Below are 25,465 nucleotides of genomic sequence, written 5' to 3' on the forward strand. Positions count from 1 at the left end.
AGTGTAGGTTCCCGGTTTACGGCCAGAAATGTTACAAGGGTTCCCGTTGTTCCACGGTGCTTATCAGCACGGGTATTGTCTTTTTTTTACTGGGGTATCGTGGCATTTCATTATGGTTTTACCAGAAAGATTTTTGAGGATCACATAAGTGAAGGTGACCAGAAAAGCCCTTTCTCCATAGTGATACCCCATGCGTAGCAGTTCAGGACAGCCAGCTTCCTCTCTAGGGCGCCACGGACCCAATATTTTAGGCTTTACGAGCCACACGGACCCTGTGGCAACGACCCAAGCCTGCCGTTGTAGTATGAAGGCCACCGCAGGTAATGTGTAAACAAGTAAGCATGGCTCGTTCCAGGAAAACTTTATTTATAAAAACAGGCAGTGGTTGGTCCACGGGCTAGAGTTTGCTGATTCTTGGCCTAAGTGAGGGGGAGGAGGAGGGGGGACTGACAGTGATGTCTCCTCCAAACTTTCCATTAAAAAAACAAAAATCCGGAGACGAGCAAATATTCCTGGCCCAACTAAATCTTCTAAGCCAGCTCGTGTGCCCCCCCCCCCCCCACAGTTGACCCATTCTTTCCCCACACATTCTTCCCTTCCCTCTCTCTTCCCCACGCTCACTGCCACTGACCCTGGGCCTGGCTGAGTGTCATAACCGTGGCTCTGTGGGGTAGTGTGATGACCGCCCTCCCTAGTTGATCTCTCTCTGAATCGCTGCACAAGGCCGCCAGGCAGAAGTCGGCAGGGGACAGGAGCCACACACACAGGATGGGAAGCCAGGGGTAGGGGAGACGGCAGGTGGGTGTTGGGGACTAGGAAGAATGGATCCAAGAGGGGCAGCCAACGTCCATCAGGCCTGTCACTCTTGCATAGAAACGTGGGCCCAAGAGGGCCAGGTTTTCTGATTTTTCAGCAGAAACTACAAACCAACACGTGTTTTTTTTTTTTTTTCCTGTGAGATCTCCTGATTTTTAAACAATGGCAGCGAATTTCCTAGACTCCTGCGTGAATCAAGCGTGCCTGACCCGTGGATGTACAGCCTTGGCGGCCCCCTGCCTTGTTCTGCCCACCGCCCTCTGGGGACCGGGCAGTGACTTCCCGTCTTGGAGGTGGAGGACTGGGGTGCAGAGCCCCGCCTCGACACATATCATGTGCCCTTGGATATGCTACCTACTCCTAAGAGCCTCAGTTCCCAAATCTGGGGAGTGGGCACACTGGTACATACTTAATAACGTGCACATCTTTTTATGGAGTGCCTATTAGGGTCCAAGCAACTGCGCTGGGTGGCTTTTGTTTTTTTTAAACGTTTATTTATTTTTGAGACGACGCGAGAGACAGAGTGCAGGCAGCGGAGGGGCAGACGGAGGGAGACACAGCCCAGAGCCCGACGCGGGGCTCGAACTCACGAACCGTGAGATCGTGACCTGAGCCGAAGTCGGCCGCTTCACCGACTGAGCCGCCCAGGCGCCCCCGTGCTGGGTGTTTTCTGTGTAGTATTTCTAATCCCCAGCAATCAGAGGCGTGAGCGGACTAGTCAAGTTTGGTCATGTCATTCGTTCATTCCCTCAACAAGTATTTATTGAGAATCTGCTATATGCCAGGCACTGTGTTAGGTGCTGGGTACCCAGGGATGAACAAAACCAGATCAGGCCTTCACAGCCTGGGATGTGGAGGTGGGTTATTAACTGTGAAGTGATGGGCCCACGTGTGTGCACGCACTCGCACATACACCGTCACATCGGCCCCGTTGCCCACTTCAGCTCCATACGAGCCAGGTCAACCAGACCAGCCTTGTCCGTTCTCACAAGCACCCCCAGATCTTTGCTAGTGCTCTCCTGCCCTGGATTTTTCCAAGTTTTACCCATCTTCTCTTCTGTGAATCCTTCCCCAAGGGCCCCCAACTACAGGATTTATCCTTTCTTGAATCACACCGGCCTCTCTCCGTTGCTTGTGAACAGAAACTCAACTCAAAATGGCTCAACTGAAGAGGAAACGTCAGCTTATTTAACTGGTCCAGCAGTAACGGCATCAGGCACGGCTGGATCCAGGGGCTCACACAGAATCTTTAGGCGGTGGTTTCTTTCTCCTCTAAGCTCTATTTTCTTTTCTGCGGCACCATCTATGGTCTCTCCGCCTCCCGCCCCTCCCCCTTCTCCCCCTCCCGCCCCTCCCCCTTCTCCCTCTCCCACCCTCCCCCCTCGCTTTCCCTGCCCCTTGTAGCAATATGGCCGCCCTTCCACGTTTCACCTTCCTGCCCAGCTGCAAGCGAGGGAGTCTCCTTCCCAGGATTCCCAGCAAATCTCACTGCATCTCCTTGGCTCTTGGCTCAGTCACATGTCTGTCCCCGGACCGATCGGTGTGGCCAGGGGATGCAGTGTTTTGATGGGCTGTAAGTCACCCGCCCCACTCCCTAGCCAGAGGCAGGGACAGCGGGAGCCCCACTCTGGAGCCAAACCCTGGAACGTTGGCTGAGAATAGAGTCCAAATGAAAATGGGCGGGATGCTCAGTGGCCTAAAAGCGCCCTATCCCACTCCCCTTCTGGAAACACTGCACACTTGGGGCTCCCTCCTGCCTTTGACCAAGGATCACCACTCGTGTGTCCCCCTTACTGAGTCTGATCGTTCAGGCCCTGGTGGCAGCAACCACGGGTGACATCGCCTGGACAGCGCCCTCCCCCCTCACCCTGGGTCTCAGGCCTCCATTACCTCTGAGTGAATTGATTCCAAAGTCCTGATGGGGGGATTTGTACATTAGAAATACAGATTATAGTGTCTTGGGGCTGAACACGCTGCTTCCCTCCTCCCAGATGCAGCACAAGCACATCGTCCACTACCTAGAAAACTCCGCTCCGTCCTTGTTAAAATTCCTCACCACGTCCACGCCTGGTCTCAGAGCAGCCCTGTAATCAAGTTATCCAGGGAGACTCAGAGTCCCTCTGGGGCTGAGGACGGAACATGCAGTGGCTGCTACTTACCCCGTTTCCTGCCACAGGCACATCTCCCCTGTGAATGAGCCCCGTGGGAGGATTCCTGGGCTCCCTGTTCCCAGAGGCCTGGGAACAGAGGGACGGGGGCCCCTTTGGGGTCAGAGCTGGCTCAGGTCCAGGGTTCGGACCCGGGGCGGGCAGCAGGCAGTGGGAGCCAGAGCACTGGGAGGGAGCGAGAGGGAGCTCGGAGTTGCCTGGGGCTCCCTGCTCCAGCACTCTGAGGAGTGAGATGCCTGTGTGTCGCTGCCCTCAGTGGCTTCAGCAGGAGGCCCAGCTCGGGCGGAAGTGACAGTCCTTCCGGAGGTCGCCTCAAAGGCCCTCTGAGGTCTCTGTTCTGAGTCACTAATCCCAAGGCTGGATGCCATGAAAAGGGTCCTGATGGCAGGTGGACAGAGAGGCAGCGATGATGACAAAAGAATGATGTGGCACACGCACTGATCACCAAAGAGGACCAGAGAAGGCGGGACCAGTGGGAGAGGGGAATGATGAGGGTCAGGTGGTGGAAAGGCCCTAAGGAACAGCGGTCTCTGTAAACTCGAATGAGACCACCCTTTGAGCCGCCCTTTGTCATTTGCGCTTTTCTGTCGTGGAGAAGCCTCCCTCTATGCAGGTTGGGACCGTTGAGTTGTTCGTTGCAGCTTTGTTATTGAAAGAAATCCACGAGGGCCACCAACGCAAGAAATGATTAAAAGACCACAAAGGAACGCTACCCTGGAGGATTTCTAGAAAAAGATGAGGGGATCTGTATGTAACGCCATCAGAAGGGCTTTGGACACGGGGCTGATGGAAAGAGCGGGTTGCAGAGAGAGCTCCTGTAAGCCCCTGTTCAGATGTCTCCTAGAGCACCCCGAGCCCAGGGCATCGCACCCCAACTCTCCTGCCCCCACAGTGAGCACCACACCTGTGTGTATCCCTGGGTCACTTGTTAACATCTGTCTCCTCTCATTAGAGTACAAGGCCATGAAGGCAGGCGTGTGACTTTGCTTTGTTCCCTGCCATGTGGAATGAATGGAAGGAAAGGAAAGGGGAAAGGGGAAAGGGAAGGGAAGGGAAGGGAAGGGAAGGGAAGGGAAGGGAAGGGAAGGGAAGGGAAGGGAAGGGAAGGGAAGGGGCCAAGAAAGAAAGGAAAGGAAAGAAAGAAAATATACACAGTGTGATCCAACCGATGTAAAAAGATGCATAAAGCCATACTCTAACACGTGTAACAATGCATCTGAAAAAAAGACTTCCTGGTTAAGGCCCAAAGGGGCCAAGATTGGAAGCAGGGGTGTGAGGAGTAATCAAAGGGAAGCAGATTTGTTTGTACCGTTTTCATTTTCGTGTGGAAAACACAGCCGCGTGATTCTTGAGGAATAATGACTCCCGCTCCCTTAGACCTAACGTGCACCAGGTACCGTTGGAATCGTTCCACCTGAATTAGCCCATGTATGTCTCACCATAGTTACTGTTCACAACCAGCACACGAGGAAACTGAGGCACAGAGAGGCTAAGGAACTAGGCCACACAGCTAGTGAGTGGTAAAGCAGTATCATCCGAGCCTAGGCCATCTGGCCTCCAAATCCATTCTCTGAACTCCGGCCCATGGGTCAAGTCCTGCCCGCCAAGTGTTTTTGTCCAGCCTGTGTGCTTAGAAGGGTTTTTTACATTCTTAACTAGCTGGGGGGAAAATTACAAAAAGAGCAACATGTGACCAGCGCTCTTTTCCTGACATGTGAAACTGACTTGAAATTTGCAGTTTGGCCGCATAAGGTTTTACTGGAGCGCAGACAGGCCCCTTCATTTACCCAGCGGCTGCTCTCTTGCTACAGTAGCAGTGAGTAATGCAAATGAGACCTCCGGCCTGCAAAGCCTCAAATGTTTCCTCTCTGACCCTTTACAGAAAAGGTTTGTTGATGCTTGGTGTAAACCACCCCATAGGCGTCAGTAATTTTGTTTGGGGCCCCGGGAAGGGCGGGAACGATGGAGCAGACAAAAAATACAAAGGCCTGAGGTCTGGCTCTGACTGTATTGCCAAGTGCTTCATTCCTGTGTGAAATGCTCCCACCATCTGAAGAAGGGACTGTTATCGGGGCCCATGTTTTAGAGGCGGAAAGGTGCTTTCTGAGGGGCAGAAAGGCGAGCTGCTGGCCCACAGATAGCAGGTGATAAAGCCGGGGTGTGAACCCAGTGTTGCTGACTCCAGAGCCCTCAGCTTCATGAAATATGATTGCTCCTTAAAGGGACGTGAACCTCTTTTGAACACAAGGGGCTGTAGAGGGTGCAGTGTCCGCATTATGATGTAGAATATAATTTAGACGGAGGAAGCCAGTGGCTCAGAAAAGGAGACCCTCCCGGAGTTACAGAAGGTTGACTTGCCAAGTGGAGAAAACATCGAGAGGTGGGCTCGAGAGCTGCGCCAGGGTGTGGGCAACCCCCCCCCAACCCCCGCCCTGCCCCTCAAACCAGGTCTCAGGGGCACAGTCATCTGTCTCAAGGCACAGCCCGAAAACAGCCCACAAGTGGGCTTCCCAAGCAGAACAGTTAACTAGTTCTGGAAGCCAGGAGACTCCCATCTGGGGAGGGCCCCTGAGAGCTTTGGGGTGAGCTGGCTTATCTCACCCAAGTTCAAAAAGAGGTAGAACCACAGGCTTCCGTGGGCAGATCTCCCAGGAGGCACCCATGGGACACGTTTGTCCGGGCAGAGCTTCCCGTCACATCAGCCATGGTCCCCATTCCCGTCCTTGCAGTCCCCCCACCCCCAGCAGCCAGGGGTAATCCTAAGTGAGCGAAAACCTCCCTGTCCCTCCCAGGTCCCCTGCCGCCTTCTTACCGCTGATGAGAATGCTTTCCCACACCCCGCACAGGACTGTGGTCACCATGGGGACAGGGACCTGTGACCACAGCCCCAGCCCTTAACAGGAAGCCCAGAACCCTGGGAACAGACACCCAACAAGTAGTTGCTGAGTGAGCACGTAAACGAGAGCGGCAGAGGCCGCGCCTGAGGAACGAGGCCGGGAACGAGAGGGGCCAGGCTGTCACGGAGCCCGGGAGCACGCCCCACACCCCACACCCCCATTGGCATTGGACATTTTTGCCCAGAGTCCTGGCTAGCGATCCCCACCGAAGTACTGGGTTCCTCTTGGTTTACTGATCAAAGTCAGCGGGAGGTCAGGATGGGGAGGGGAGGCAGGAGGACCCAGCTCTGGCTGCTAAGCTCTGGGTAGGAGCCAAGTCCCCAGAACCTGGCATCCCCAGCCCCCTGCACCTGGCCAGGAGTGCACCAGGGGAAAGTCTAGCACCTCCCCCTGGAGAGCGGGAATGGGCCTGGCCCACGACTGAAGGGGGGCAGAGAGGGGAGTTCCTCATCGTCTGTCGGCTCGTCTCCAGGTTCTAGAAAATTCACCTTCCAGCCTGCTTCGTCCTCGCACCTTTCTTACCCTTCCTATTAACAGCCCACCTCCCTCACGTCTTCTTCACGACTGACCCAGGCAGGCAGCTCAACTTGGCCAGAACTGGACATATAGCACTCCCGCCCGCACCCTGACACTCTCTTTCTCCTGGACCCCCATCTCTATTCCCTTCACCCCAGCCAGAAACCTTGGGGCAGGGGGCGGTGGGGGGGGGGGGTGGGGAATGACTGCCAGCCCACTGCCCACCCCCCCAGCCAGCCAACGGACACATCCTGTCTGTTGAATCTGCTCCCAGCCAGGACTGGACCATGCCACCGCCTGGCCCAGGTCCCCTCGTCCCTCCGACACCTGGACTCGGCTCAAGTACCGTGGCCGGAGAGATGGCGTGTCCTCGTTGGCCAGCCTGGGGCTTCACCACCCGCCCCTGGAGTACAGGTGGTGTCCCCTTCGGTCCACACGAATGGCTGGGAGGTGGGTGTGCAGCTTGTCATACGTCATCGCGGGTGCCCTGCTGCAGCCATCAGGGATCAGCAGGGGCTTAGCTAGAGCAGGAGTGGCTTTGAGGAGACCCAGGAAGGTGGGCGGCTGTCAGGCATGTGGAAAGGCTGCCGCACCGCTAAGACAGGCATAACGTTGGCCGGCTACGTGCAAGGCACCGTGCCAAGAGCTTTGCGCCTCTTAGCACTTGAGACCCTCATGCCAGCCTTGAGAGTCAGACACGGTAATGACACCACATACGCTTCTGAACGTGGAATATCACTGGCTCCAGGGGCCCCATATTACCCTCCCGAGCCCCTTTCCTGGCCTGCCCCCTCCCAGGAAGGTTACCCGTCTCCTGCTGATTGCTATGGATGCGCTTATTACATAGGCAAGCGTCTCAAACACTGTATAGCATCGTTTTCTGTGTTCTTAGCCTGTATATAAACGGTATCGTACCGTGCGTGTCCTCCAGCCTGCTTTCTTCACCCAGGGTCAGGTCTGTCAGATTTGTGCGTGTGGACCCAGGTAGCTCTAGTTTGTTTATCGGATGCCCTATCGTGGCGCCGTATGTCTCTCCTGGGAATGGATGTCCACGGTAGCTTTTTATTTTTTCATTATTTTTTTTAACGTTTATTTATTTTTGAGAGAGAGACAGAGGGCGATCGGGGAGGGGCAGAGAGAGGGGGAGACACAGAATCCGAAGCAGACTCCATCCAGGCTCCAAGCTGCCAGCACAGAGCCCGACGCGGGGCTCGAACTCACGAACCGGGAGATGGCGACCTGACCGAAGTCGGACGCTCGACCAACTGGGTCACCCAGGCACCCACAGTAGCTTTTTTAAAAACATGTTTCATCACAGCCAAGTAGGCGCATAGTTCCAAAATCCAGCAGTGAAGACGGGGTTACTATGGAGAGCAAGCAGCTGCAGCCCACGGTTCCCCACCAGCCGGAGACAGCGGACCCACCTGCTGGTTCCGCAGTTACCTTTGTCATTTTAAGAACTTTCCCTGCGCCTTCGGGTCATGCTCCATAACTGTAGCAGCAACTCTTGGATTTAGGTGGTCTATATTGTTACTTTTATATAATAGGTTCTACAGATAACTCCCCAGGACTATTCATAAAAAGTATTTCGGGAAAAGTACACCAAGTAGCAAGTGGCTTTCTCCCCCTCTGTTTTATCCCAGACCCCAGGTAGCACTTTGATATCTGTCCTTCTAGATTCTTCCTTGGTGCTCATATGAAGTTAAGGGTTTGGCTTCTCCTCTCCACCACCCCCCCCCCCGCCCTCCCCACCCCGCCTCCCTCCCTTCCCACAAAAAGGTGGGATCTTCCTGGATTTGAAAGTAGCTTGTTCTTTCCCTTAACAGCGTATCTTGGACACGTTTCCACCTCAGTAGCTACGAATTCGCTTCTGTGTAACATCTGCACAGCACAGCATTACATTTACTTCATTAATCGCCTTCCTGTTGCTGGTCACGGGGATACGTTTTTGCTTTATGAACGCCACTGCAGTGACTCTCCCTGTGCATTTAGTATAGAGTACAAGCGTCCCTGAAGGCCCGTCTTAGACGCACGGGCACGCCCGCTGTATGCCGTCCTGCTGAAGAGTTCAGGCAAATCTCAGCTTCTCGGCTGAGCCCTTAATAGCTGAGCTTTTAAAGCCCCCAGTTCCTGCTCGTTACATTTCCCCCTCTCCTCTCATCCCGCCCGGCGTCTAAGCAGGTCTGACTCTCAGGAGACCCCCTGCGCGCCTCTGCTTTTCTGCTCCTTCCTGCTGAGAGTCCTCGAACAGGTTCAGTTCCTGCATCGGAGTCCCTGCTGTTCCCTCTGCCTGGAGCTCTTCCTCTAGATGGGTGATTCTCAGTCCTGGCTGCACATCAGGATCCCTGGGAGCTTTTTGAAAGTCCAACGTGGGGGCACCTGGGTGGCTCAGTCGGTTGGGCGTCCGACTTCGGCTCAGGTCACGATCTCGCGGTCCGTGGGTTCGAGCCCCGCGTCGGGCTCTGTGCTGACAGCTCAGAGCCTGGAGCCTGTTTCAGATTCTGTGTCTCCCTCTCTCTCTGACCTTCCCGGTTCATGCTGTCTCTCTCTGTCTCAAAAATAAATGTTAAAAAAATTTTTTTTTTAAGTCTAATGTGTGTGGGGCACCTGGGTGGCTCGCATCTGACTCTTGATCTCAGCACAGGTCATGATCTCACGATTTTGTGAATTCGAGCCCCACATCGGGCTCCGTGCTGACAGCGTGGAGCCTGCTTGGGATTCTCTTTCTCTTGCTGCCCCTCCCCTGAACACACACACTCTCTATCTCTCTCTCTCTCTCTCTCTCCCTCCCTCCCTCCCTCTCCCTCTCCCTCTCCCTCTCTCTCTCAACAAATAAACTTTAAAAAATAAAACTAAAGAAAATTAAAAGTCCAGTGCCTGAAGAAAGCCACAGACCAATTAAACCAGCATCTCTGGGGCACCCAGGTGGCTCAGTCAGTTGAGTGTCTGACTTCAGCTCAGGTCGTGATCTCACGGTTTGTGGGTTTGAGCCCCGCATCGGGCTCTCTGCTTTCAGCACAGAGCCCGCTTCAGATCTGCTGTCTCCTTCTCTCTCTGCCCTTCCCCACGCATGCTCTCTCTCCCTCTCTCAAAAATAAACGTTAAAAATATATATCTTTTAAAAACCAGCATCTCTGAGAGTAGGCCCAGCAAATCGCCCTCAAGGATCCGGCAGACAACCGAGGGTGATAAAAATCTCCCCACATCCAGCTCCTCATCACTCAGGTCTCAGCTCCAGTGTCACCCCCTCCAAGAGGCCCTCCCTGACTGCCCCTGCCAAAGGACGTCCCCACTCCGGCTCCTCGGTCACGGCTTATTTCCTTCGTCCGTCACACTGTGTCACTATCTTGCTTTCGTGTTCACGTGGTCAGCTGCCCCTGCCCCCAGCACAGCGCGCCAGGAACACAGGGATGTACCCACCCTGTGGGTCTTTCGTGGTCTTTCTGGAGCCTGGAAAGGAGTTCAGGCTTAGGAACCAAGACTCAGGAGGCGTGGCTGCAACACTTACCAGCTGTGTGACATCAGGCAATTCATTTAACTTCCCTGTTCTGGAAAACAGGAATTATCACCACACCTACTTTCTACAGTTACACGGGGATTTCAACGAGCTAACAGAAGTGAACGCAGAACCGTACCTCGCATACCATAAGCACTCAAAAGTGCGAGCTGGTATTATTTCAGCATCTAATGTGAATGACTGACAGACTGCCATTTCTCCCCTATCCTCCCCGACCCCCTCTCTCCTTCTCCATCAGCAACATTCGACGTTCCGTGTAGTTGCTCATTTATCGTCTGTCTGCCCCTAGGATGGGCTCCAGGAACGCAAGGATTGTCTCTCTGGGTCCCTGCTGTGCCCCGAGCGCGTCCGCTGGGCACCTAACACCGCGGGTGCTCAGGGCGGGTGCTCAGCTCCTCACTGGCTCTCCTGTCTCTCCCTGCCCCCCAGGATTACCTGACGGACCTCATCACCAACGACAGCGTGAGCTTCTTCCGCACGTCCAAGAAGATGTACCCGCACAGGCCCGTCCTAATGGTCATCAGCCACGCGGCCCCCCACGGCCCCGAGGACTCCGCCCCCCAGTACTCAGGCCTCTTCCCCAACGCGTCCCAGCACATGTAAGCTTCGGCGTCCTGCCTGCCGAGCCGCCGGGTGACGTGAAGGTGGGAGGGTCGGGCTCTGGGACGGTGATGGCAGTGACAGAGCTCTGCCTTCGCTCTGATCCTCCTGGTTCAAAGAATCCGGGAACCCACTGCTCTTCTGTGGGGAAACCGGGTGCAAAGCCAGCCAGCCTGGCTAACAGACCAAAGCAGGTGGCAGTGCTGTTCCCTCGGGGCCCTCATCCTCCCCCGAGGGGTCTGTGCATAGAACTGCATTGCAGTATAATAGGCTTCCTTCATAACCCTGTGTACTTTATGCTATACCTTTTTTTATATTTATCTGGGGCGAGGAGGGGGGGGTGAGCGTAAGCAGGGGAGGGGCAGAGATAGGGGGACAGAGGATCGCAAGCAGGCTCCAGGCTGTGAGCTGTCAGCACAGAGCCCGACGCAGGGCTCGAACCCACGAACCATGAGATCACGACCTGAACCGAAGTCGGACGCTTAACCAACTGAGCCACCCAGGCACCCCTACCCTGTGCATTTTAAACGTGTTTTTTGAGAAGGTGTCCATAGCCTCGTCAGGCTGTGAGCATATTCTCCAGCCTTTACTGAGCTGTGGGCTTTGTGGCAGGCTCCGTGCTCAGTCCTTTAGGTGACACCAAATCCCTGAATGTTCACAACGACCCTTGAAATGCTAGTGATCTCTTGCTGCAGAAGAAATTACCCTGAAACTGAGCAGCTAAAGTCACAAACGTGCACGACCTCACAGCGCCCGTGAGTCGGGAATCTGGGAGCGGCCTCCTCCTCCGGAAGGTTCTAGTGCAGGGTTTCCCGAGGTTCTAATCAAGGTGTCTGCGGGGGCTGCAGCCGCCTGAGGCTAGCCTGGGGCTCACTCGCACGGCGGCCCCTCAACCAGGGTGGCTTGAGGGTCCTCACGACACGGCAACTCTAGCTGGCTTCCCCCAGAGCAAATGATCAGAGACAGAGGAACCGACTGGGGGGCCTGGGGTAGACAGAGGTTGAGATGGAAGCCGGGGTCCTTTGGAACCTAATCTAAAAGGGACACACCATCGCTGTGTCGTATTCCGTTGGTCACACGGGCTGCCTACCGCACCTGGCATTCCCATTTCACAGAGGGGGAAACTGAGGCACGGAGAGGCAAGGTGACTGGCAGCTGGTAAATGGCAGAGCCAGCTTGGAACCCCGCCCCCAGTCACACCTCCTCTCTCTCTGCCCTCTTGTCCGGTCCTCCTCCCTCCAGCTGCTTAGTAAATCGCTCTGGAAAGTTCTCTCCTCCTCTGCCTCAAACCACCTCCCGCTTAGCAGTGATATGCCGCAGCCCTGGCTGCGACATTGGGGCGACAAGGACAGGGCACTTTGGAATCGGCCTGAATATTCCGGGCGTTTAATTTTCATTACGATCAGGATGTGTGCCCTTCGCATCTAATTACTTTCTGACAGCGCCCTGACGTGGCTCCGAGAGGATGAGGCGGTGTGTTAACCTCCTGATCCCCCTGGTCTTTGGGGAGGACGGTCGGACAGATGGCGAACTGCGTTCCAGGGGCTGCGGCGCCCAGCTCACCCCTCCGGCCGCAGCACCGCCTGTCTGCACACCTGACTTGCCTGCCCTTCCCGCCCCCCACCTCCACCCCCTCCAGCGGCTCCCCTTTGTGGAGGGGGCGTGGCCGGCTCAGTCCCACCTTGGGGGCTGGGGGGGGGTGGGCACACCCTGCTTCCGCAGCTTCTCCTTTAAGAGAGGTTCTGGCTTCCCTCCCCCCCCAGCGGCCCTGGACGAGGTGGTTTGACATTGCCTGCTCGCTTATTTCCCCTTTGAAATGGAAATTACAGAAATTGAACATGAGTAACGCCTGCTATTACTTACCCAGAACCACCCCCCTCGCCTTATGAGGGGTCTGTTTGGGAAGGCTCTCTTATCTCCGGGGTATAATCACTTCCTAACTAGAACCAAAACCCAGAAAGTTCTGCAGCTGGGGTATTTAATTATGACAGTCTCAGGGAGTTGGGGGGGGGGGGGAGGGGACAGGGCCCTGCTGGTGGGTCAGAGCTGCAGATCTTTCTGTCGGGAGGCTCCTGTCAGACTGTCACCCACTCAAGTTTGGTGTCGTGTTCTTGCAGTGGTCCCCGTGGGCTCCCGCAAGTGCTGCCTGACGCGGTGCGGCCCCCTCCCCCTGCCCAGGGCCCCGTCCCGCCCCCTGCTGCACACACCTGTGCAAACACACAGAGATGCAAACAGATACACGCAGCAGGCACGCGCACACGTACACAGACACGAAGATACAAATAGGTGCACAGACACACGAAGATACAAATAGATACGTACGCAGGTGCACACGCATATACACACACATACACACACACACAAAGGTACATGAATGCGTGTGCAAACGCGGGCACCTATAGACACAGATACCCACACACACACAGATACAAAGATACAGATACGCAAACATGCGCAGAAGCACACAGACACAGATTTACAAACAGATACACAAATACATAAACACAGACACAGATACGTACACACAGATTACACAGACCCGTATACACAGGCATATAAGCCCAGATCTACACCCAGACGCGTGCACACAAACGTGAAGACACATAGATGCACAAACACACACACACACACACACACACACACACACGCACGCACGCAAAGACACCCCAACCCCCACCAGCCCCCAGAGCTTCCTTTGAGGTGTGGCATCTGATCGTGGGTTCACAGGCCTTTTATAACCCGTGGGAGCCAGGCTCTTGTGGACAGGGCTCAAAGTCTTGAGCTGAGGCTTTCCCCTCTTTGTTCAGCCAACGGCTGGGCCCTTCAGAAAGTGTGGCTCTCTCCCCGGAGGAGCCTGGCCTTATGCAGGGGACCCGCAAACTGGCATTGGCCGACAGGGGCCCCAGGCCCTGCCGCCTCCTGGCTCTGACATCCTCCTCCAGAAGAGGTCTCCAGAGAGAGGCCTTCAGAAGTCATCCCCCCCGCAGACTCTTGACAGACCCACTCCTCCCTGTTCTCCTGTTCTCGAGGGCAGACACCCAGCCTAATAGAACCTAATAGATTCAGGGATGATTGCTCAAAATCACGTCCTGGAATCCGGCCCCTTGGGCCTTCCGGAACAGTTTTCCCACACGGCCAAACGGCTCTGAGGCTGTGTCCGCGCAGCCCTGGCCCCCAGCAGCCCCCTTCGTTCTGCGTGGGGGATGGGCGGGGCGGGGGGCTTGTTCCTGGGAATGTTCTACATGCGGGTCAGGCCCTAAGCCGGCCCACAGGACGGTGAGGCCTTGCTCTTAATCAAAGGAGGCTGGGGGGCTGGGCTGGATTTAGCGGCGGGAGACCAGCCAGGGACTCAAAGCAAAGTCCAGAAGGAATCTCAAGACTTATGACTCACCCCCCGCCCCCTGCTCTACATAGCAACGGTCTCCATAACTCCTCTCCCCGAACGATATCTGATATTCGAGACGCTGGGAAGGTCCTGGTGGGGCAGGTGAGACGTCAGCGAGCTTTCTGCCGTCTCCGCAAACACAGCCTCTTCCCTGCGCGCAGCCCCTTGGCCCCTTAATAGCCGGTTTGAAAAGCCTTTTGTCTTCAGGCAGTGGAAACTCCCAACTTTATTTTCAGCTTTGACTGGGGAGGGTGAGACCAGACCGGAGGGGACTTTTCTGCTACGTCCTCCAGCAGGAGTGTCTTGGCAAAAGTCATGCCCGAGCACGCGTGGATAGGAGGGTCTCTGGACGGGCCCACGTGTCACTGTGGCAGGAAGTGACCATATCCAGTCCTGGAGTTCCGGCCCCGCTTCTTCTGCCTTTGGCAAGTTAGGCCCTCAGTCTCCTCATTTCTCACGAGGACAATAAGCACAGCACGCACCCCTAGGACCCTGAGTGTTAGACGGCAGGAGGCGGTGAACCCTTCGAGCCGGGCCCAGCGCGTGGCAAGCGTAAGTGCCCCGTAGAAGTCAGAGAGTATGGTTCCTTGTCCGGTGATCGTTAGTCCCAGCGGACCCCACTCAGCAGAAATCACGGAGTCCCCTGGCTCCACCGCCTGCCCAGGGAGGCTGTGGGCAGGCCCCCGAACTCCTCTGACCCTCTGTTTCCTCTTCAGTAAATGAGAGAAGAGAGCGAACGGGAAGAATAATTGTGACACACGTACGTCCAGGGGCCCCGTACACACATGACTATTCTCGACCTAACGTTGTAGCCAACTTCCTTTTTCTTTTCTTTTCTTTTTTTAACCCCAATCTATTGCAAAAGGAAATTCCCTAGTCGTGCCTTAATCGCCATAGCTCGGCAGTTGCCCCGGGTAACTGAAAAATCAACTGCAAGGCTGAGAAATTTGAGTGGGGGGCCTGGCCTGCCGGAGGCTCTGGGCGTGAGCCTCTCCCCTGCTGAAAAAAAGAGCCGTGTGGATTCCGGGGAGGTGTGAGAGGACTCGCGCTCGCCTGTGACTTTGGCCCTGATGTAGCGGGAGGGCTGGCAGGGCCCGACCGGGAGACGCTGCCGTTCTCACCGCGTGGCCCTGGGTCACTTAACAGTGGGTGACCCCCAGCCCGCCCACGGGCACAGCACCCGCTGGAGAAACACCGACGGAGGTTTAGCGGAGCCCGTGACGCGTCACGGCTTCCCCGGACGGGCGCACACGCGGCACAGGAGACTGCTCACCCGAGGCAGGGGGTCTGGGGGCCCCGGGGGATGCGGGTGGGCCCCACGCCCGCCTGACCTGGCTGTACGTTTGACCCCCCCCCCCCCCCCCCCAGCACACCGAGCTACAACTACGCGCCCAACCCGGACAAGCACTGGATCATGCGCTACACGGGGCCCATGAAGCCCATCCACATGGAGTTCACCAACATGCTGCAGCGAAAGCGCCTACAGACCCTCATGTCCGTGGACGACTCCATGGAGACGGTAGGCCCCGCCCCCTCCGCGCCCGCGGCCACCGTGCAGGCCCCGGAGCCTCCCGGTCCTCGCCCGGCTCCCGGCCTGGCCGGACAGGAGTGGAAACGGGGGGCGGGAGGAGCGGGCAGGGCCGCGGGCCCGGGGAGGTGGCCTGAGCCGCCCCGACGCACGGCCCTGCCTCCGTGAAACTCCGGTGCGGGATCTGTTCTGTTTGCTACGGCAGCCGCGTGACACGGCAGCTCACGTTCTTGAGCAGCTTAGTTGAGATACAACGCACGTCCCCTACGATTCACTCCAAGTATACAGCTCAGCGGTCCTGATACGTCGGCGGAGCTGTGTGCCCGCCACGGTCAATTCCAGAAGGTTTCCGTTACCCCAGCGGGAAGCCCCGCGGCCCTTCGCCGTCATCCCCCGGGACCCCCTCACCCTCGGTGCGTAGGCCACCGCTAACTTACGGTGGATTTGCGTCTTCCGAATGTTTCCCGTGAGTCGAATCCCATGCTGCGTGGTCGTCAGTGGCTGGCTTGCTCCACTCGGCATCACCTCTTCGAGGTGGATCCGTGCGTGTGGCAGCCCGTATCCACGCTTCCTGCCTTTTCACGGCTGAGTAATATTCCGCTGCGTGGAGATTTTTTTTTTTTAATTTGTCCGTGGCTATTTAAATGTAATTGAACTCAGGACAGTTTAAAGTCCAGCTCCCTAGTCGCACTGGCCGCGGGGCAGGGGCTCAGTAGACACGCGGGACTGGTGGCCGCCATGTTGGACAGCACAGGTCCCGACGCTCCGGAAGGTTCCGTGGGACAGGCCTGCCGAGCATCACCGGCACCTGCCCCAGGCCACGGCCCGGCGTCACTCGTTCGTTCGTTCGTTCGTTCAGCAGCATTGGCCAAATGGCCAGTGCCCTGGGATACAGCAGAGAACAAGGTGACCATAGTCCCTGTCCTGACGGAGCTCACCTTCTAATTCAGGGGACAGACGAGCCACAATCATGCAGACAAGATGGGAGAAGCACTGTGAAGAAGGCGGGGGGGCGGGGGGGCAGCAAGTGACAGGAGGTGGGGAGGCTGCGGTTATAAACGTGTCCTTCCCGGGGACCCCCGCTGAGCAGCGAGGTGCAGGGAGGGCCTGAAACGGGAGGGACAGCCCGAGAGCACAGGCACCTCTCCGCCCCCCGAGAGGGCCCGGGCGGCAGGGCGTCCGCACCCCTTCCCTGCGCCCCTCACCAGCCCACCTGCGTTTCAGATTTACAACATGTTGGTTGAGACGGGCGAGCTGGACAACACCTACATCATGTATACCGCGGACCACGGCTACCACATCGGCCAGTTCGGCCTGGTGAAGGGCAAGTCCATGCCGTACGAGTTTGACATCAGGGTCCCGTTCTACGTGAGGGGCCCCAACGTGGAGGCCGGCTCGCTGTGAGTGCATCACGCCCCAGGGCCCCCCTCTTCCAGGGAGACCTCCGGGGCCTCCATCGCCCCCCCCCCGCGCCCCCCCACCGGGTGGGCAAGCAGCAGGTGGCCCAACCGCTTAGCCCCAAGCCACTCCCTCGGGCGGCACTTTATTTGGGCAGGCGAGCCTCTCAGTGCCAAGCGAAACGGTGATTATGTCACCCGGGGTGGGTTCCGGCACATTTTATACCCCTCTGCTGGGGAGGGAGAGACCGGGGGCTGTTAGCACCTGTGAAAACAGATGGTCTGTGGCGGGCAGAGCGCCAGGGAATCGGGGCCGGGCTGCGTGTGCTGCGCCAGCGTGCGGGAAGGCCACCTTGACTTCTGTGGGGCCTGGTGACCCTTGGGGTGGCTCTCAGGGAGGGACCCTGCCACCCCAGTCGGGGGGTGTTGGCCACAGCACAGAGGGAACCGGTCTCCCTCCCATCCTTCCTCCGGGACCCTGTGGGCCCTCAGCCGGCGCTCTCCTTGGGCTGACCTTGGAGGTGACACATTCTGGCAGGAAACTGCCGCATCTGGGGCAGGGAGCTCTAGAAAGGCAGGTAACCGCAGCAGCAGCTGTTGGAGACCAGCTCAGATGGTTTTTTTGAAATGCAGATAAATTGCCCTTCAGGCGCTTATCTGGCCTGACTGCCATCCCTTGGGAGGAAAGCTTGGTGACAGTTCTAGAAGGTGGGTGTGTGGGTTCAAGGCAAGGCTCCTGGCTCTTTGCCTGCCTGCCTCAACACATTCCTCTCCGCCTTTGGCTCCCAGGGTCCCCACCTGGAAGGAGAGTTAGGATAACAGGGGTGCTGTCCAGTCCTTATTCTGCAGCCCGGGTCTGAGCCATGTAATTCATGGAAGCATCCCAACAGCCCTGTGGGGTGGATGTTACTATCACCCTGTCTGCTGAGGCACAGGGAGGTGAGGTTGCCCGAGGGCACGTGACACATCAGAGAAGGAGCTGGGATTTCAAGCCCCGCAGCCTCTCTGTTCCTGCGTCTCTGAAACCTTGAGCCACCCCTGTAAATGGAAAGAATTTGACCCACTAAAGACTCTACAGGCATTGACATGATGGGTTTGGTCAGCTTCAGAGTCTCCGATCTGATTGATAGGACCCAAAACCATACCCCATGTGGACGAGAGAAAGTGCTAATGTCAGGCTTGGGGCCAGAGGCTGGGACACCTTTGGCTGTACGCAAAAAACCAGATAAGACCAAAAGGTAATAATAAGATAAAGGAAATACAGGTACTGGGGGTGCCTGGGTGGCTCAGTTGAGCATCCAACTCTTGATTGTGGCTCAGGTCATGACCTCACAGTTCGTGGGTTTGAGCCCTGTGTCGGGCGCTGTGCTGACAGCGCAAAACCTGCTTGGGATTCTCTGTCTCTCTCTCTCTGTCTCTCTCTCTCTCTCTCTGCCCCTTCCCCACTCATTCTCTCTCTCTCTCTCTCTCAAATAAATAAATAAATAAACTTAAAAAAAAAAAAAAGAATGCAGGAACTAAAGTAACTGGAAAGTCCAAGGCTCTATTGGCTTCAGGCATGGCTGGATCCAGCAGTCACACAATAATGTCAGGAAGCTTTCATTTTCCATCCCTCAGCCAGCTTCCTTTGAATTGACTTCATTCTCAGGCAGGCTTTTCCCTCATGGTGGCAGACTCACCATGACTTTCAGCCATCCAGTGTAGAAACCAAACAGTGGTTTGAACAGAAGCCTTAAGGTGACTCTCACCAGCCTGACGTGGGTCACGTGTCCATCCCTAACCAATCATCATAGCCAGGGTGATAGAAAGCCTCGAGTGACCAGGCCAAAGACATCAGGTAGTGGAATCTGAATGGGGCGGGGCACTGTTACCACCAAGAGGGACGTAGGAAAAGCGATCGTCCCCGTCCCACCCCAGTCCTGGGGAGCAAGACTACTGGACACGCCTCAGGCCACCTCAGCTGCTCGTTGCCAACATTCGACGTGGCACCTGCTTGCCCAGCAGTCTTCCCAGCTCCCCCTGCCTACAGGTTACGTCGTTAGGCTTTACTCTGGCCTCCCAGCCCTCCTACCAGGCAGCCGCACCCCGCACCTGGCTACCTGTCCGGGGTTCACAAGGTGCTGCGCTCCGGAGGAAGGGGTCAAAGGCAACTGAAACCCTAGGACCCCGACCCTGCCCCTCAGCCCCAGGGGATGGGGTCGGGATCCCCGGCCGCCTTGATGGAAAGTGCTCTCCCATGGTCGTCATTCATGCGACAGGGGCCAACCCCTGTGTTGGGCACATCCCTGAAATCACTTACCACCATGCCGGGCACACCAGGTAGAGACAGGAGACGGGAGAGGTGACAGATGTCTGGCAGAGATACGTAACGAAAGTCACTAAGCGAACACTTATTGAGCACCTACTGTGTATTCTAAGTGCAGAAGTGCTAGGGATACAGAAGGGAGCAAGACGGATGGAAGTGTCTGTCTTCCAGTTAGGTTCTAACTGGGGACTAGACAGCCAGATGAATGACTAAGATAGTAAATGGGGATGATACGGCCTCAGGGAAGGGACAGGAGCGCCGGGAGGGGTCCTCAGGAAGGACCTGGTATTAATCTAAGACGCAATAACAAGTCGTTACAAACTCGGCGAGTGAAAAGAACGCACGCGTCCCGTCTCGCCGTGTCTGCGGGTCACAAGTCTGGGCCCAGCCTGGTCGTCCGCTGAGGCTGAAAGCAAGACAGGGCTGGAAGTCTGACTAGGGAAGGACCGGCTTCCCCACTTGACGAGGTTGTTCAGGTGCAAGCCGCGGACCTGACGTCACGCAGCCCGCCTCCCAGAATGTTTGCCAGGCGTCCTCGCTGGGGGTGGGTGACCTTCAGAGACGGCCAGGGGAGACAAGTAGACAGCGGAGGGACAGCCGGCAGGATGAAGCCGTATGTCGGGTAACATAGCCACGCTGGGACCGTCATCGCCCTTGCCGTTGGTTTGGCCCACCCTTGAGGGGAGGGGATCACGCAGAGGTGTGACCACCGGAGGGCAGGGATCACGGGGTCTGGCCCGGGCTGCCTTGGTAATTGCTGAACAAAGAACTCAGGGGTTGGGGGCAAGTGCTACCCTGGCATCTGGAGGAAGAACATTCCAGCAGAGGGAACAGCAAGAGCAAAGGTCCTGAGGCCAGACACCTGCCTGGCCAAGAATAGCAAAGGGCCAGTGTTTGCCTCAGAGGAGGTTCGGAGACAGGTCTGGGGGCAGGACCAGGGTCTAGAGCGGCTCCTAAAGGCGGGTGTCCTTTGTTCAGGCGGTGGGAGGCAGGGAGGGCACTGCCAGCCGAAGTAGCCAAGTGGAGGCCCGTTAATCCGGGTACCCGGCGGCAAGTGTGGAGTGCGCAGAAGGTGGGGCTCGGCTGAATTGGGGCCGCAGAAGGGGGCCCGGAGGGCTGGGGTGCGGGCGAGTGAGGAGATCACCGCTTCCCCACCCTCGGGGCGTGAGCCACGGGCGACCTCCGTCCCTCCAGCCGCCCTTCCCCCAAGCGAGGCTGGGGCACCACTGCCCGGGTGGCCGAGCCCTGTTCTCCCCGCCTCCCTCAGGAACCCCCACATCGTCCTCAACATCGACCTGGCCCCCACCATCCTGGACATTGCAGGTCTGGACATCCCCTCGGATATGGATGGAAAGTCCATCCTCAAGCTGCTGGACACGGAGCGGCCGGTGAATCGGTGAGGAGGGGGACTTGCCCTTTTGATCATCACAAGACCCAGTGAGGCAGGCGTTACTAGCATCCCGTTCTGCCGGGTTGGAAACCGGACCCCAGAGAGAGCAAGCGACTGGCTAGAGGTCTCTCTGCAAGTCTGGGCGTCAAGGTCTCCCGGTCAGAGGCTCTGACGCCTCCTCCCCGAGCTCGAAGGTTTCAGTGCCCGGTGGGACGATGGGAACACGTCCCCAGGTGTCCCGGAGGCAGTGACGTGAACAAGAACAAAAACCAGTCCGGTGGGGAGGTGAGCGGGGTCTGGTGGGGACGGGAAAGGAGGACGCGGCCACTGGCGTGGTCACGGCGACATCTGGTGGCCGGCACCGTGACTGCCCTCGGGGTTGACGGCCCCAGAGTGCTGACGGCGGAAGCCCCTGCTTGCGCCCGAAGGCAGCTCAGAAGCTCCAGCCGTGCGGGGTGCCGTCGCCTGCTCTCTCGGGGGACCACCTCCACTGAGCCTCCTCCTTTGTGAGGTGTTCTGAGCTGTACAGGTGTAAAATGGGCACATCTGGGGCAGCAGTTGGGGCACTGGCTTGGGAGCCGGGACCCCTGGGAGTCGGGGGCAGGATGGAACCTTCTTCCGGCAACCCGAGCCTCTCCCTGGGACGTGGCAATAGAGTGAGATTGCATGAAACCCACACTCAAATTCACCGCCCAACTGTAAAGGATCAAAGAAGAAATCCCCCCCCCAAGACCTGACAAGCTTAGCCCCCCTCCGGCCACTTCTGCCCCGGGGGGGCCCTCAGACCCATATCTCCGCTCCGGGGGAGATGTAGCTCAGCTCAGTGTGGGGTGTGAGCACCCAGGCCCCTCCTGCGCCCAGCTGGGCCCACGCACCCCAACTATCCCCGCTTCCCGGAGATGGGGGGACGTGGGAGGCCCCCACGTCGATGGGAAGGTGAAAGTGGGCTTTTTTTCCTCCAGGTTTCACTTGAAGAAGAAGGTGAGGGTCTGGCGGGACTCCTTCCTGGTGGAGAGAGGGTAAGTGCCAGGTCCTAGAGGCCCCCCCCCGCCCCCCGCCCAGGGCATTTGAGGGCCCCCCACCTGCCCATCCCGGGAAGCTCCTGGCAGCGTCCCCGCCCCCTGTACCGGTGGCATCGAAGATCTCACTGCCGGGGCAGGAGAGAGACCACAGCTCTTACTATCCCTGCTCAGATACGTGTCCACGGCCCCCTAGACACGGAGGAAGCCCGTTCGCTGTCCCCGGGCCTCGTACGGAATTTGAGTCTGGAGGCCACGTGGACCCTTCAGACCTGTGCTCCTGCCCGTGCGATGCTCCGAACGTTTTCTCACGTGTCGCCGACTCTCCTGCAACTTGGGAGGCTTCTTGGCGAATTCCCGTGTCTTAAGCCTCGTGACCGTCCCTGCACCCTCCGTGGTGACGTCACACGGGCTGCGTGGGGTCCGCCCCCCGGGCGGCCGCGGGCTCCTTCCGAGCGCAGCGGCCAGCCGCGTGTCCCGCTCTCTGCCCCACAGCAAACTGCTTCACAAGAGGGACAACAAGGTGGAAGCTCAGGAGGAGAACTTCCTGCCCAAATACCAGCGCGTGAAAGACCTGTGTCAGCGGGCGGAGTACCAGACCGCGTGCGAGCAGCTGGGACAGGTGAGGCCGTGTGGCTGGTGCCCTGGGGGCTCCTGCCCTCCGTTGTCCCTCCCAGGGGCCGGCCCTCCGCGCTGCAGCCCAGGCCGGGGCCTCCTCCCTCGGGCCCGCACAGCCAGTGAGGCCGGCTTTTCATTTATAGGAGCAATAGGAAATTGCCTTTTTAAATAAATATAGGTGTTTAAAAAGTGAGTTGATTGCGAGGGAAAGATTAAGAAAATTACAAGCAGATAGTATTTAGAGATAGCAGGGGCTGTGAGTGATGTTGGAAGAGTCTGAACTTGGCTTTTCTGAGGCCTAGACGGCCGGGGGAGCTGGGGAGGGGAGGGGAGGGCAGAGGAACTGAGAAGCAGGCAGGGCAGCCCGGCTCAAGGGGTGTGGGGCGTGCGTCCCTGCCTCAGTCTGCCGGCTGGTACTTTGAGCCCGCCGCCCCCCCCCCCCCCCCCCCAGTAACTCGGGCCTAGAGATGTGCGCCCACTGCGCCCATAAGTACAAGTAAAACCAGGGCCTTTGGATCCCATTGCTCACCATAGCCTGTGGCCTTCCAAGGCCGAGGCCCGGCTGGGTGCTTTTCTCACAAGCGGGGGCGGCCCCATCTTATCGCCAGACTCAGAATGAGGCCCATCCCCGTGGCCGTGTCCCCACCCCGTTTGCTCGTAAGCCCCAGACCCCTCCCCATGCTTCGGAAGCCAGTCTGTGCCTCGGGACAAGAGCTTTGGGTTATGCCGGTCCCTTCATTGCCGAGCGCTGATCCAGGCCCTGGAGCGATGGCCCTGAATGCCCCCAGCGGAAACCCCTGGCCTCCCGGAGCTGCGTGCTGGGGACATCCCAGAAGGGCTCCCGTTTCAGTTCCGAGCCACAAGGAGTGAGCTGCTGAGCCAAGGGCCCTTGTCCCCCCGGAGTGTTGGCACGTTCCCCCCCTTTGCACATCTGTCCCCCGCCCAGACGGGAGGTCGGGCGGTCCCAGGGCAGCGGCAGGCATGAGCGTCTTCAGAACAGATTATCAGGGCGCACTGCTTTACCCCAAAGGAAGAGAGCGCTGGGGGTGGGGGCTGGGCCCTGGACCAGCCGGGGGAGGCATCGGTCCAGAGCCCCAGCTACCGCTCCGGGGCCTCCCGGACCCCAGCCTCAGCAGCCACCCCCTCTCGCCGGCCCGGTGCTCCCCTGGGGGACCTCCCTGTGACTGGGGCTCGTGCCCAGCCACCAAGTGTCGGCCCTGGTGCCCCTTCTGTGCTCCCCCCACGACAGACGTGTGTCTGTGGGGCACCGAGCGGCCAGCGGCGGTCCCGGGGCCCCAGCGAGGGCGGCGGGGAGCGGGACGTCTCCGGGGCGGTCGCGGCCGCGGAGCCTGAGGCCCTCGCCGTGTCTCGCAGAAGTGGCAGTGCATGGAAGACGCGTCGGGGAAGCTGAAGCTGCACAGGTGCAAGGCCCCCGCGCGGCCGGGGGGCAGGGCCCTCTCCAACCTGGTGCCCAAGTACTACGGGCAGGGTGGCGACGCCTGCCTCTGTGCCGGCAGCGACTACAAGCTCAGCCTGGCCGGGCGCAGGAAGAAGTTCTTCAAGAAGAGTAAGTGTGGCGGCCCCGGGGGTGGAGCGGGGCGGGGGGGGCGCGATCGTGCCTGGGGAGCCCCGTCTGTGCGTTCACCCAGCCCCACAGACGCGGATGCCAGTGCCCGGTGGCCCTCCGGGACGAGACTAAAGGGGGGAAGGCCATTTGGTAACGTGCCGAGAGCAGGAGCTGAAGCAGGGGAGAGGGCGGCGGGAGAGGGGCCCCTCAGAGCCCTTCCTCTGAGACGAGAAGCCACGGGATGGTTTTGAGCGGAAGAGCCGGGATCAGATTTGTGTTTTCAAGGGTTCCTCCGGCAGCCGTTGGGATGGGGGCTCGGGCCACGTGAGGGGACGGGGGGCGGGGGGGCTGGAGCCAGAGGCCCGTCAGGAGACCGGGCGGAGGCCTGGCGAGAGGCCGTGGTGCTGGGACCGGACAGCGGCGGGGAAGGAAGCAGAGGTCGGGCTCCGGACGGGACTTGGAGGGAGAGCGCCTGATACACTCAGTCCCCATTACTTGTGGATCCCATGTCTCAGATTCACTCGTAGCCCCCCAAATCAGTACGCGGGGTGCTTTCTCGGGCGTTCACGGCACGTGTGGGGAGGCAGAACTTCTTGAGTCCCCCCGGCATGCACGTTCCCAGCTGAGGAGGACTCGGGCTTCAGCTCTCGTGCTGCAGGCAAGTCCTTCACCCGTGCATTTAGCGTCACGGTTCTTGGACTTGGTGCTTTTGCTTGGCGGCTTCACGAGTCGCCGCGGCCCCCGAGCCTGGTGCCGAAGTGCCACGGGTTCATAAGTACGGGAAGGCCGAGCGGCACCCCTAGGAGAAGACACGGAGGTCAGATGAGCTTCCTGCAGGCACGAGATTCCGTGCTGTTGGCCTTGAGTTCGGTGGTAAAGAAACCACACTATATATTAAATGGGAACACGCGTAAAACAAGGCCTTAGGCCGAGAGTGGACCAAAATGTCGTGACCGGAGGCTGGTGGGAACCTAACCCCATGTTTCCCCTTGGGAGCAGTGCTACGGTATCGGCCAACTCAGGGTTCAGGTGACCTCATAGAACAGCCTCCAATAATGAGAGTCGACTGTAGTGTGGACGAGTGGGGAAGAGCCCCCATCCCAACGGAGAGAGCCGTCCCAGACTTCATGACTCGCTCCCAGCAGGGGCCGAGGAAGGACAACGAGCAGGCAAGGTGGAACCCAAGTCCCCTTGGATCCTCCTGCAAAACTCCCGTCACTCTGGGCCAGTCACGGCCCCATTCCGAGGTTCAGCTCCCCCTTGAAAGAACGCCCCTGTGCCTTGAACGCGCTCAGAGGCCTGGGTCTCTGGCCAGAAGTGTCCCCTCCAGAGCTGGGCAGTTTCCCATGCCACCCACTCCTCTGGCCCCCCGACCCAAGGACAGCCAAGCTACTTAGGTTGTAGTTCTGAGGTGTTTTGTGTTGGTTTGTTTTCTGGGGCAAAACACACATAAAGTTTATCATTCTAACCATTTCTAAGTGCACAACGTGGGCGTGCGACCGTCACCCCCATCCACCCCCCGGAGCTCTGCCTCACCTTGCCGGACCGAAACTCTGTCCCCATGAAACTGTAACTGTCCCTCCCCGCTCTCCTGCCCCGGCCACCTCGCTTGGCCTTTCCATCTCTGTGCGTCCGACCGCACTAGGGACCTCGTGTACGTGGAACATGCCGTGTCCTCCCGAGACTGGCTCTTTTCACTCAGCACGACGTCCTCAGGGCTCATCCAGGGTGTAGCCTGGGTC

At 58.2% G+C, this 25,465-nt stretch overlaps 1 protein-coding gene across 4 annotated transcripts in view; it reads left to right on the forward strand.

Annotated features, from left to right (window-relative positions):
- SULF2 (sulfatase 2) overlaps positions 1-25,465 on the forward strand; it is a 118,368-nt gene that overhangs the window by 80,652 nt on the left and 12,251 nt on the right. For all 4 annotated transcript variants that reach the window (XM_042930750.1, XM_042930753.1, XM_042930752.1 and 1 more), the window contains exons 5-11: positions 10,344-10,513; positions 15,268-15,418; positions 16,652-16,827; positions 20,397-20,525; positions 21,482-21,538; positions 22,034-22,160; positions 23,531-23,723. In XM_042930750.1, coding sequence (XP_042786684.1) covers positions 10,344-10,513; positions 15,268-15,418; positions 16,652-16,827; positions 20,397-20,525; positions 21,482-21,538; positions 22,034-22,160; positions 23,531-23,723 — 1,003 coding nt within the window. The remainder of the gene's footprint in view (positions 1-10,343; positions 10,514-15,267; positions 15,419-16,651; positions 16,828-20,396; positions 20,526-21,481; positions 21,539-22,033; positions 22,161-23,530; positions 23,724-25,465) is intronic.

This window comes from Panthera leo, chromosome A3 (genome assembly GCF_018350215.1).
Source record: "Panthera leo isolate Ple1 chromosome A3, P.leo_Ple1_pat1.1, whole genome shotgun sequence".
Classification (NCBI taxonomy): Eukaryota; Metazoa; Chordata; class Mammalia; order Carnivora; family Felidae; genus Panthera; species Panthera leo.